General features: G+C 43.5%; 1 protein-coding gene across 1 annotated transcript; it reads right to left on the bottom strand.

Annotated features, from left to right (window-relative positions):
- Nucleotides 1–1,806: 1,806 nt before the first annotated feature.
- si:ch211-183d21.1 (uncharacterized) lies at nt 1,807–13,881 on the bottom strand. Its single transcript, XM_068583848.1, has 12 exons — nt 13,537–13,881; nt 11,833–12,696; nt 11,441–11,621; nt 10,170–10,309; nt 8,513–9,078; nt 7,719–7,992; nt 7,346–7,541; nt 6,560–6,744; nt 6,087–6,182; nt 5,525–5,689; nt 4,806–4,899; nt 1,807–3,852 (listed from the first exon to the last, which is right to left on the bottom strand). Exons 2-12 carry the CDS (start codon nt 12,653–12,655, stop codon nt 3,789–3,791), a joined length of 2,784 nt encoding a protein of 927 aa, XP_068439949.1. The 5' UTR covers nt 12,656–12,696; nt 13,537–13,881; the 3' UTR covers nt 1,807–3,788.
- Between the last annotated feature and the right edge of the window lie 133 nt (nt 13,882–14,014).

Below are 14,014 nucleotides of genomic sequence, written 5' to 3'. Positions count from 1 at the left end.
TATTGCACATATACACTGACAGTATATATTTATTTACAGTATATAATTATTTACAAGACACATCTTAACCCTCGGAGCAGTAAAACCTGCAGGCCTGAAAAGCAGGTTTTCTTTAAACTATCACAAGGAATTTACCATTTATCACAGCCGGAAGCTGTAAAAATGTTTCGACAATCCAATGGCATATAATTATATTTCAACAAAAACAGTCTATTTAAATATCTCTCTTATATTCTGCACAACTGAGAAGCTATGATTGACTGGCCCAAGACCATCTATTGTGTCTTTCTTCATATAAATGTTGTATCTTTTGCAAAGCACATTGTATTGCATCCATTTATATGAAATAGCTACATAAATAGGATTTATTATGATTATGATTATTATTATCAGGACTACATTCAGAAGATGCAGTGAAAGTACTGCAAACATAAGTTCAAATTATGCTTGAGGTTTCAGTGAGACAAAACGGGAAATGGCAAATGCCTTCCTGTGCGGTGTGGTGCTGAACACATTGCTTCAACAAAGGAAGCTGATTAAAAGACTCAACACAGTGTGCGAGCTTCCGTTAGGTTCACAAACATATTTAATAGCCCTAACCACTTAATAACATACTGTTACTGTAGTAATGTGTAAATTGGCGAGCGTCCAGCTACAGAAACAACAACAAAAAAACAGGTAGCTTTGGGCCTTGCATGATGAGGGTACATGAGGGCAATACTGGAGTAAAAATAAAAAAAAAGCCTTTCAGATCAGTTTGTAAAACAAGTCAATGATGTGCCAGCATGTCAGATACATTGACGCTTGTGGTGAAGTGAGTAAAAGAGATTTATTTAGAGACTTATTTATTTAATTGCCATTGTCCTGGGCAGTTAACAGTTACGAGTTGTTCTGTCGCTGTGAAGGTCAATAATGTACAGCACTGTGCAGCACACAAAGCTCTGGTGACTCACCTTGGGCTTGTTGAAGTTGTCTGAATGTGTCAAAGGATATAAAACACTGGCCACCCAGATGTTTTATGCAGTAACGCCATAATCCTCACAAAAGCAGTGTGAATTAGAGGAATCTCAATGGAGTTAAACTTGATGGAGGACTAGCGAGCTTATTAAACGAGACACAAATACACAGCAGCGTTTCGTGTCATAAGTCGATGCAGTTGCTGGAGATAGTTTCATGCAGCTCCTTCCTGTCTATCTAACACGCCTTCCTGTGTTGTGGTTACCAGGTTGAACAGTGACAAGACAGAAAGAAAAAAAACTAGACTGAAAGTTCCCCCACGCTTCAGTCTCCTATATTTCGACAGATTTTCGACCACAAATGAGAGCTGAGATGAGACATACTTATCGGGGTAAAGGCTTGCCAGAGGGAAGGATAAAGTGCTTCATGTTTCAAAAGTACAGAAAGTACGACTGCAGAAAGGTGAATTGTACAGAGCGAAGTTCTCTACATTATTGATGGCAGGAAGTACACATCTCAAGAAAATCATATGCAATTATGTATGGACTGCAACGCACAAAGTGAATCACAGAATTGAGTGAACGTACCTTCTATAAATATACACACCGCATCCAAGGAAATACAAAAGTAGTATTCACATCTTTCCCAGGAGAACAGAGGGAGGCGATTGGCCGGAAATCATAATCATAATCAATAATTATATACTGAAGACCGAACTGAGGGATGACAACGGAGCATATCCAACAGAAAGCTGTGACAGAGCAGGACACAGGACACATTAAGAAGTCAAAAAACAACTTTGAAACTGCACAAATTGCACATCTAGTAGTATTTTATTTCAAACCTGCTACAAGTGCATGACATTGGAAGGAACATGGGAAAATTAACTGGAGGGCAAACATCGGGAAGAGCGCTTTTGAATCGCAATCTGGGAATGCAGATGATACAACGTTTTCTCTCCACTGTTTTCTGACCTGCATGTACACTGGGGCTTTTTAGTCCCCAAAAAGATTGAAGAGTTTATGGTTTCTCCTGCAAGTTAGATTTAAACTTTTCTGCTCTTGATCGTATTCTTTTCCATTTCGTATGATTGTTGTCAGTGCATATAAACAAGTGCGGTGAGCAGAAGTGTTACACATTGTCTTCAGTATTGTATATCTTCTTCAGTGCGAAACAATCTCACTTCTTATTCAAGAGTCAGCACGTTTGCAAGTCAATACATTATATAGGATGCAATCTTGTGGTGCAATTTCCTCCTGCTTTTTGATTACATTGTTTTGTTTAGAAATGTACCATTTGACACAAAACCCATACATATAGAAGTTTACATTATAAAATATTGGATGAAATGGGCGCGGGGAGAGAATTTATTTACATGACATTGCTGGTTTTAAATCTAATTTTTCATGTTTTGTTTTGTTTAGTAAGAACGCATATGAAAGCAGCAGTGTCGCTGTAGAGGACATCTGATTGTATTCGGTTCATTTTGCTATTTGTCAATACTGAGAAATTAGAAGTGAGGAAGATGATACAGCAGACGATAAAGGCATCGTTACAAGGTACGCAACACTTCAACTATATTAAAAATAGATCATGTAAAGGGTTATTCATTTTAAGACACTTTGTCTTGGCAGTTTTAGGATTATTATTCAAACTTTATATATATTTTTTTGAATCTCATCAAAAAAGTGGAATGAATTTAACTTAACCAATACCAATATGTCACGTTTTTCTCTGAACCCAACTAGTGTCTGTATTTCCACAATAAGTTATTCCTTCAGATTGGCGATAACTGCTTCCCCCCCTGAGAATAACTAACAAAATATCCATAGTCTTTACACTTATGGCTGCAGCGGAGATGGCTGTACTTTCACTCCAAGAAATGAGGAATCAGCTGATCAAATAACACATATAAGGACAATAAGTACAAAGGCACAGCAGATATCTGAACGACTAAAAAAACAAACACAAGTGAAACATAAAGTAGTTCTGATTTTCTGAAGCAATCTCTCATTTCTAGAAAACAAATACTCTCCATTCAAGAAATTGCTCCCTCACATTCCTTTTTCTAATTTTCAATCAAGAAAATGTAAACAGTTTGCTTTAAGTAAGCATACAAAAGTGTTACAGACACTCATCACAAGTTAGCTAAAGACATTCACATTTAAAATGACAATCAAGCCCTTTGAGAGACTCAAGCCTGAAATGGACTTTTACAGCAGGTAGCAGGAAAACAAAGGAGGAATTTGATCATTTTGAGAACTAAATGTGAGCTTGACGAATATTATCTTGGTAATAAAGTTGGTTGTTAAAACGACGAACCAGCAGAGAATGTGATTTAGTTGATAGAGCTTCCTGCATAGCATGCTTGTTTGAACTTTTTAATTTAAAAGGCTTTCCCCATAGTAACATAAACAAGTCAAGAAAAATGATCATTTAGGAACCAAGTATATATAAAAAAAATGCTCTCTTTTATCTTCCTTTTCCTTTAAAAGTAGTAACCAGCACTGTTCATAGGCAAAGGTTGTACACCAACCTTTAGAAAAATATGTTATTGTTTTAAAATTCATGGGTTGTCTATTACAAGTGTCACCGGTGCTCTGGAAATATCACATGTCGCACACACCGGATCCAACCATGCGGTTTACGGACAAGTACGAGTCATTTTGTCAGCAATTCTTCCAAAGACACACAGAAGGACACTTGTGGTGGCACTTGTGATAAAAACAACCGCACAATCATTCACGCACAGGTGATATTAACCTCCGATTACCCCCCTGCTCCCTCTGCTGAAGTCCTCCCATCCACACGAGCACTTCCAGATGCCTGGATTATAGATCAGCCAGTCCCTCCGCATGCTCACTCAGCTCCATGGTGGAATAGTCCAGAGGGCGTCTGGGAATAGAGACAACAGAAGCTTCATGGCTTAGCTTCTGACTTCCTAATCTACTGCCACTCTACGACTTCAGTCTGAATTGCTGGATTTCCCGAGCATAACTTTCAACCGTAAATTACAGAGAGTTTACGGTTATGAATTGTATTGATCTTTTTCTGAGTTACACACACACACACAGGTGATAAGCATCAAAGGAAAAAGTTTTTCAGGCCAAAAAAAAGTATGGGTCAGCTGAGAAATCTGTATCTCGACCACAAACTCCCTTTCTGACTGTCCTACGTTGTAAAATGTGAAGACAATTAAGAGAGTCTTGCTCCTTAATTCTGAACTACAGTCTGACACCAAAACCTGACATTTACTGCTGATATTTCCCTTTTGGAAAATGTGCAATTCTACAAACTGAAAATGGGCCAGAAATATGACTTAAAGCCACATAGAAAAAAAATGAATGGATTTGTTATTACCTCAAATGTATCGTGATACAATGTGGTATAAATTAAGCAACAACATGGGAGCACTTAGCTTAGCCTGAAAACAGCAGGACACTGAACTCACTAATTAACAGCTCGTAGGCCTCCATAGACTGTTCAGTCTTCATACTACGATAACATAATCCTGTTGGCTGTAGTTTTATTTTTACCATAACTGTACAGTCATGCGAGTGTTATCAATCTAACAAATACACATCTTCAGATAAATGAGCATTATAGAGTCTCAATTACAAATAGCCAATTCACACACAATCGCAGTGTAATAGAAAGAAGTATCACTAATCAACAGATTAAACAAATGATGATGATCTGGCTTTGTGATGATTTCCAGCAAACTAAGAAAGAATAAAGAAATGACATGCTGTAGACATGATGTAAAGAGGTAGTTAGAATATCTGTGATCGGTATGCACAGCCAGCAGACCAGAGAGATGAGGAGAATAAAATAAGAGGAGTTCTCACCTCCTCCTGTAGAAATACGTGAAAAGAGCAGCTCCGAGTCCGAGCAGCAGAAGCACGGCTATTATGAGCCCGATCTGTAACCCCAGGGCAGACGCTAGGAGAAATGAATAAAAAAACTCATTTACATTTTCTGGTCAACGCTCTACTTTTAAAACACAACATGGGGATTAAAACATCCGGATGAAACCTTAAAAAGGGAGCAGCAGATTTAGTTTCCTTCTAATTTTACAAACTCGTGGCTTAACGCAAAGAAAGATAGTATTTCACATTGATGGCAAAACCCGCCGTTGGCTTTGTTGTAAAACACCTCGTGCCCGGTGGCTCCAGAGTAAGACGGCTGCAGCCGCTGAGCTCCGACGAACACAACACGACCATGCCGGATCTGGCCGATCTTACCACAATTTAATCCTTCATTTATAGACCACAACAACACATCTAATAACATATTCATTTTATATGAAATGTACAACTTTTTGGGAGAGAATTTACCACCAAGGGTTGGCTGCCATGCCTGGTTTTATTCAACCTGTTTTAAGACCCTCGGGACAAAACGGAGGTTTTACACAAGCTCGATGTTTACAGCAGACTATTAATCAGGTGATTTAGCCGATTAGCTGTTGTTTTCTACTTGAAGTGATTATGAACCAGCTGTGACACAAAGCATGAATTATGCGGTGGGCTTTGTTGTCCTGAGGAGCCGTTGTTTTGCTGGTGCTAACCTGTGCCTGCGTAACGGCCTGTGGTTGGAGCAGAGCAGACATCTCCCTGCGCAGATGCGGGCTTCATGTGCGATGTCTGGAGGATGAGGGCCTTCTGATGGTTCGACAGCGCCTGGATGTTCCCCCACACTCGAAGCCACCCAGACACACAGGAAATGTTGGCTCCTTGAGCATGCAGAGACGGACAAGTGTTTCATTATCCAAATGTGAAAGTGTTCAGGAAATGCTTTAGCGTGGCAAATTATGTAAATGAGAGACAGGACGGGAATTTAATACTGAACTACACAATTTATGACTGTGTACATGGAAATAATCACACCTGAGCCTTTCTGCCTCTAAGTAATGTCCCTGTGAGAATTACTTACCACGCTATACTCTCTGAACCTACGGACTCTACAACAGCTCTCCTTGAACATAACAGCTCAATTATCCTCCTTGACAGCTGCATAGTAACAGCAAGATCTAGTTTTCCTCCAGAGGGTCAGCGGTCTATAATTTATTTCTTTGACAGATATACGCCAAAAGCGACAATATCTATCTCTGCTGAGTGAAATTGCCTCACCTTGGAGATACAAAGCAGAGATGCCGCAGTGACACTTCTGCTCCAGGTAGTCGGCCACCTCCGCGACCTTCTTCCCCTGGATCAGGCCGCTGCAGTCTGGAACAGGGAAAGGAACATTCACACAAAAACATTACGTTTTTCAGACAATTAAAACAAACAAAAAAGTTCAACTTTACATCAATTCCCACATTAAGGGTTCATCTTTATTGCTGTACATTCACTTTCATGTTGCTGTTGACAGGGTAGTGGCAGCATGGCAGCAATATAGTGCACCTCTTAACAACATGCTCCAGGACATACCTCATCGCTGTACCTGTAATGTTTGAATTTATGTTGATTATAATCAAAACAGTAATGACCTAAATTGATTTTACAATCTGTGCACCATGACACATCTATCCTGAGACCATGTTTCATCACTTTTACATTTCATTTTGTACAATTCAATGTAAGTTACAGTCATGACGCCTCACCTGCCGGCTGCTGCAGCCAGTCACTGGACTGGGGTCCGAGGCAGAGGTCAATGTGGCTGGAGAAGGCGGAGCTCGGACAGAGGTTGGTGCTGTGAGGCGTGGGCGAGGAGCTCGTCCAGGAGGCGGGGCTCCTCACCTCGCAGCAGGAACACCGGCTCAGTGAAACAGGACCATCTTCCACTGACCTGCACATGCAATACATGCATGAATACAAACATATACATACAGCTGTAATAGGGACGATAAAGTCATATAACGTCTGCCTGGAACGACATGGAGCAAAACAGATGGTGGTTTGTATGCACACCATTTAGTTTACAGTAATAAGATGTTTTGCAACATTTACATTACTTCAATACACAGAAATGTTTACCACTCAAATGCAATACGTCATGTTTAAAGCCTTTTTTTGGTGAAGCTGGATAATCAGTCTCTTGAACCTGATTGTAAAGTTACTCTGTAACCTGGATTCACAGCATCATCGTATTGTCTAAATAACAACACTGTCTGTTGGTAAAGCCACCTTGTGTTCTGCTGAGCTGCAGTGATGGAGTAATATGAGTAATATGAGTGCTGCTGCTTATAGCCGACACTCACAGCCAGGAATCAAGAGCTTTCCCAAGGAAATTTGTTGGTGGGTGTTGCCCCCATCTACCCACATCTCGAGTTGATTGTGTCTGATTTAACCGTTTACCTCAAACATTTTCCACCTGGAACAAAACCCTCAAAGGGTTTCTGCTTGGTTCCCTGTGATCGATCCCTTTCTGGATTTTTTTCTGCGTTTACCTGGCCGCTGGAATGACTTGTCTCCCTCTGGTGGTGGACAGAGAGGAGAGCAGCTGCTGGTTTTCACTGAACACCAGTACATCTCTGAGACTGGAATTTGTCAGAGCAGTGCCGGCTCGACAGACACTGAACAGGTCATAGCACAGGACCACTGCTCCTCGTACCGGCACCACGGAGCCCTCCAGGAAGGTCTGATCTATGCGGCAGAGAGAGGAGGTCAAGAAGTATAGTGAGAATGATGGGAATGGGTACAAAATAAGAAAAAGAAGAGGAGAAAGGACAGAGAGAGAGAGGTTGGGAGAGTCATTAAGAATGAGGATTAAGTTTTCTTAGTTTTGTTTTCCCAAAAAGGGTCTGTCCCCCCACTCCTCACCTGCTCCAGTGACATTTCCAACGATGTAAAATCCATCCTGGTCAACAGATCCGGTCAAAGGAAGGGCAATGACGGTACCGCTGCGCTCCTGGTCGAACACGGAGAGCACCAGGCCCCGCAGGTCCGTCATGGGGAGGCCCTGCAGCTCCACAAAGCTCCTCTGCTGGCTGTGATTGGTCCAGTGGCCACTAGCCACCTCACTGATGACCACACCCTCAGGGGCTGGAGGGGGACGGGGGCAGCTGTTCTCCCTCAGAGGTGTGGGTGGAGCCACCTGATGGATGCGTTTCAGACATTTAGACATTTTTGTAAGATATCCAATAACACACCTGCATCAATTTAAATACGCAATAGGACAAATACACATTTTGTTTAGCTTATAGATTACCAAAAATAGCCTAGTATTTAAAAAGAAGAGTTCAAACAGTTTGGGGAATACACACAGCAAACTTTCTGGGGTCCCCACTTATGGTGACAACAAGACTCCCGAGAAATGACTTCACTTAAACAGTCCAACACAAGAGATGCTGCTAAGTGGATTTTGTGACTTGTGAATAGAGCCAGGCTTGCTCTTAATAAAAACTGCACATAAAAAGTGGACGTAATCGTCATGATGTTATCTATTGGGTCGTGGACAGCGCTTTTGATACCCTGAGTTTGGCATTTTGGCCAAAGTGAAGAGCTTTTGTCTTCATTATTATACATAAAGTCATGTTTCTACCATTTGGTAAAGGAGTCTATCGACTGACTGATTTACGCATGCCCTTTGAAACCATTGCGCACTTTGTACTTACTGAAAAAGCAGACAGGTCATAGGGGTAAAGGCCTCTACAGCGGCTGAGCGCTTCATCACCAGGCAGAACCTCTGGATCCTCCAGCAGAGGCAGCTGTCCAGGCGTCAGAGCTTTACTCAGCTCCTGCGCCTCCCTGTCGGATCCTCTCTGCCGGTACACCACTGCATCCAGCAGGCCTTTGGTGGGGATCCCCCTTTGTGTCGCTGATGGTGGACCAAACGGGCTGCGGTAGAGTGCCACAGCATCCGGTCCGTTCTGGATGGTATTAGGAGGCAGGCGGAGTGATGGAGCTGGCACCAACCTGTCGCTTCCCAGCAGAAAGTAGCCCTTAGATGTGGTGAAGTGTCCGCTCAGGCTGATCTCCCTGTAGGGTTTGTTGTTGTGTGCACTGAACAGTAGTATCCAGGTGCCCTGCAGGGAGACCCGGCGTCCTGATGGGTGCCAAAGCTCGATGTACTCGCCGTCCTCAGCTGCGCCAGGTGTGTCGGTGTTCAGCTCATTGATCAGGAAGTCGCTGTTCCCCCAGGGAGGGAGGTGAGGTGGCGAATCTGTACCTCCTGGAATCACTTAAGCACAACAAGAAGCTATCAATGGGCTGCTGTTAGAGGAATAGTTTTACTTTCCTGCACTTTCCTTTTGTTTTGGATTTAACAAACAACATATAACGGGACTTAAGAGCTTCATAGATGGCGATAGGACACAGTAGCTGATATAATCCACATTGAATCCACAGGGATTTGTTAACGTAATGATTAATAATAATAATTAATAATATTTCCTGACCTTGGAAATAGACAAGAAAAGAATTTCACCACGACGTCCAATTAGTTTGGTAATGTACATTTAACTTCATTAGGTTTTTATCTTGATATTCTTATCTTTAGAGTGGCATTTTTTGCTGATGGAAAATATGAAGTTTCTAATCTATTTTTCACTGACAAATTTGGATGAATCCAGCTGAACCTTATAATATTTCATCCCACATTTTGCTCTTCATCTGTTGGAGGGATTGGAACGTAGTCCACATGGTAAATCACAGGCTTTCCTGTGTGGAACCGATCCCTCATCTTTCATTTCTTTTCATGTCGGTTCCTTCTGGGAGCAGCGTCCCCCACCAACTTTCAGTTCCTAATTTGCAATACGTGTCCCAGTGACGCAGCTTTGTTCCTCTGTTCCTCAGCTGGTGAATTATAGAATTTATAACTTCCCAGTGATCAGCACACTGTCTTCGATTGATGTTGTGCACAAGGACGTATTTCTTTCTGAGATCTCTTTCGCTCTACTCTTGAGCTCAAGATGACTAAAACATCTAGTTGAAAGTATTCCTGTTTGCATGCTTATACTTGTAGCTCCTTACAACAAAAGTATTCACAACTAACAACAGTCTCTCCATGAAGATGACTAACTCATTCCAATCAACTCACACCCACACATGATTATGATGATTATGTTATTGCCATGACCTCATAATGTTTTCACTGCCTGTCAATCAGGCATGCGTTACCTATTCCCTTCCTTACGGCAAAAAGTGTGACATTGAAACCCTTTTTTCTCTTCAGAGTCGACTGCATTTCATCGTCTGTGTTAAACAACATGCAGATCTCAATAACGTGAAACATCTAATATATAAATTCATGAAGCAGATTCAAACACTCACCGTTACTGTGTGGGCAGATCTTAGGCCACGGGCACTGGTTGGGCTGCGCAGGAGTTTGCGGGGCCTCCCAGAAGACACCAGGATCTCTGGCCCAGGTGGCCACGCCACAGCGACTCAGATCGAAGCCTCCCTCTCTCAAACTGACAAAATAATTAAATAAGATCAGATAATCCTTTCCCCGCAGTGGTGAACTTTGCAGGGTTACAGCAGCCAAGTGCACACAAGAGACAGCAAAATATTTACAGTCATTGAACAAACAATCATTGAGAAACAAGGCTTATGAGTTCAGCCTTATTTTGCAGGGTTGTAATATTAAAACTGGTTTATGTTGTATGCAGTGGGTTTTGCTCTCCAATAACATAGTCTTGAAATACCATCAACAATTGTAATGTAACATTTCTCCATAGATTTTGGCTGTGCCAGCTCGAAGATGGCAAAGTCAGTCCCTCGGCAACACAGACCGAATTGTCTCAACAGCTGTTGGATGAATTGTTATGACGTTCCCGGTTCCCAGAGGATGAATCCTATTGACTTCAGTGATCCCTTGACTTGTCATCTCGCACCACCAGTAGGTTCACGTTTTAAGTTTGAGTAAACGTCTTCACGACTATGACAATGTCGAGAACGTCCCTGTCAGGATACACTTTGATAACTTTGGTGATCGTCGTCCAGCACCATCATTAGATCAAAATTTGTATATGACAAATATTTTGATTTATGACGAATAACCTTTGTGTTAACAGCTAATTGGCAAATGTTATGCTGGACATGGTAAACGGTACACCTGCTGATCTTCAGCGTGTCAGCATTGTATTTGTGAGCATGCAAGCGTTTTAACTTTACTCAAAGCACGATTGCTCTCCATTGCAGCCTCACAAAGTCGCTATAGTGGTCTTGTTGTATGACGCATTTTCATCGGAGAGCTGTGAATGAAGCTTGCTGCTCAAATAAGACCGGTATGTCAAAATCTATTTAAGTTACCCTGAGTCAGTGTGATCGAGAGCCTACTTGTGAGTACTGCTCTAGCGATGACATGCGCTTAACAAGCAAAAAACACATTAACAAAGAGGAAGAGCGGTCAGAAGCTGACCCTCTTCTTCACGCTTTTACAGTGTTTCACAACACATACAACTTTAGCCTCAAAAACAACCACTGAATACGTCCTAAAAATATGTCACGCGCTTCACCAAACTCGCACTAATTCTTTCCATATCTTGCACGTACTGCATCCGAATGGGGGTGGCTTTGCTTTTGAAATCCTAGTGTCTTGCCTGTTGCTGAGTTGGTAGGGCTCTCTGCCTGGGATGAGAGTCTCTGTGAGGTTGGCACTCGGCTTGTTTCCGGGTCCAGCAAACACGAATGCATCTAGAGGCTGTATCTGGCTGAGTTGCCCGCCCACGGGGAAATCGGAGGCTCTTCCACTGTAAACGGCCACTGCCCCTGACTCATCCCCTGAGAAGAAATCAGAACAGGAACAAAGTCTTTACAATAAAACGAAAGTGAGTGAATGAATGAATGTTTACACAAAATGAATTCAACTCTACGTGGCTTTCCCAAACGTGAAACACGGTGAGCTAAAGAGCTAAAACAATCGAGCAATCATACAAAGATAATCTTTTCCGGAGCGATGGTATGAGATCACGACTGCTCAGGGAACACTGACCTTTCATGTAGGTCTTCTCTATGGTCACCGAGCTCAACCCTTTCCTGGAAGTGTTCGCGTTCACGTCCACGCTCACACTGACCCTGTCTGTTCTCCCGTCCAACACGACCAGCACCAGAGGACCAGCAGCTGGAGCCTCTGTTATCTCCACGAACCCGTCCACCTGCCCTCCTCCCAGCTTCAGCTCGGTGATGACGGGAATGGTTGCCGGAGCGGCAGGCGGGGTGCAGTTATTCCTCTGACCTGGGGAGGGTGAGGAGACCTGAAAACCCCAGCGATCCTCAGACAGCAGGCACCTCTCGATTGACTCGTCCCCCTCCAGGGCCGTTTCGTCCTCGACGAAGGCCGGTTCTCCTGGCGTCAGCGTCTCAGCGAGGAACTCGGCGCCCCCGGTGCGGCGAGTCATGTACACGACGGCATCCACCAGCCCCATGGACGTGACGTTCATCTTCTCACTGTAGCGGAAAGCAGATGTGTGGTAGAGGACGATGGCGTCCGGGCCGTTCTGGACCGTGTTGGGAGGCAGGAGGATGGCTGGTTTGGGCAGCATGTCCACCGAGCCCACCAGGAAGAACCCCCTGTCGTCCGTGCTGTGGCCTTTGAGGTCCAGCACCTTGTAGGCTATATTGCCATTTCCATTAAAGAACACAAGGGTGTAGCCATCCAGGGACGCCCGCTGTCCACTGGTGTGATACAACTCCACAAACTCAGTGGTGTCCAGTCTGGGGTTGTCGGCGTTGATCTCGCTGATGATGAGGCAGGGGTCACCGCTGACTACCACTGCCAGCCAGAGACAAGCCACACAGGCCAAAGCGACTGCCATGATTCACGGCTTCTCTGAAAATAACCAGACCGGGGGAGCTTCTGCAACAACAAAAAAGAAGTTGCATTCCTCAGTACAATATAATAACTGTGAGTGATGGTGCTCTGCTTTATTAAACTCAACACTGGGATCTTATTGCGAGGACAAGATGACTGAAACACAATCTGAGCCACACAAAAGCACAGGCTGGAGCACCAGAAGCGTGTTCACGCAACTGTAATCAAATCTTATGTTTACTACTTGCAGCAGACAAGTCTCCCCCAAAGGAGAAACCTCATAATATCATGAATGAGTCTTCTATGAGTCTATTTTTTGTTCATGGTGACATTGGGAATGCACGTCTTCGGCATGACTCATGTAATGTTGCGAAACACACTGGCAAGCAGACGGGAACGTTGCATGAAACGGTGAAACGTTTTTTTTTGTTTTTTTTAGCCGTGCACAAACGGGATCAAGTGACAAAATGGGAAGATCGTCTAAAATGAATTGTGGTCCGTGTCGTTTCTCGCGGAGCAAGTTCAACACATGATGCAGTTTCCCAGTAGCATTGCATCCCCCAAATCCCCCACAACCGCCACAGCTTTAGGAAAAATGTGTCTTTAAGAAGCTACATTAGTTTGCCCGACAGTGACTCTCTGGGGGAAACCACGCTGGGACCAAAACAACAGAAAACGTAGACGTCTTAAAAAGGAAGAAAGAGTCTGCGGAGTTCAATTCTGCCTTGAAATGATCTCCCATCTCTCGACAGTTATTCCAGTCACGGTCGGGCTGCTATGCATGCATCTCCCCGTCGAGGAAAAAAAAAAAAAGAAAAAAAAAAAGCCTGTCAATCCGCTTTCTATCGGCGCCTAAGCGAGGTCCAAAAAGCCGTCGCGACTTACTGTGTTTTCTCGGTGCTCGTTGGCCAGGTGTCGCGCGTTGCTCCGTCCAAACCTCCTCCGGTTGTAATGTGAAATATTTTTGGGGGTTAAAGTTAGTTTTCAGCCCTCCGCCCCGCTCCCTTCATTCACAAAGCAGCACTTTCTCCCCCCGGACTGTGGGCGGTCAGACTGACTGAGGGGGATGATGCCTGCCAGGGGAAGCGCTCTTCTTTCTTCCTTTTCTTTTTCTTTTTTCTTTTCCTTTTTGTGTCTCCACGGCTCGTACACCATTCAGGCAGCCACAGCTGAAGATACAACACCAGTAAAAAGAAAAAGGCGCGTAAAGTCGTGTAACCACCAGTCTATAATGCCACTATACAAAAGATGCAGCGTAAAACTGTGGTCATTTCGTTTGGTGAAAGGGATGGCGGCCTTGAGTTCATCCCAAGAAGCCTCGTAAAAGACCTGAAGGGGGCCCCTGACCCCACTTTGTGCATTT

The sequence above is a fragment of the Clinocottus analis genome, unplaced genomic scaffold (genome assembly GCF_023055335.1).
Source record: "Clinocottus analis isolate CAN_PGR_092001 unplaced genomic scaffold, fCliAna1.0.p SCAF_19, whole genome shotgun sequence".
Lineage (NCBI taxonomy): Eukaryota > Metazoa > Chordata > Actinopteri > Perciformes > Cottidae > Clinocottus > Clinocottus analis.
The sequence above is the reverse complement of the archived record's forward strand: the minus strand, read 5'-3'. Positions and strand labels throughout refer to the sequence as shown.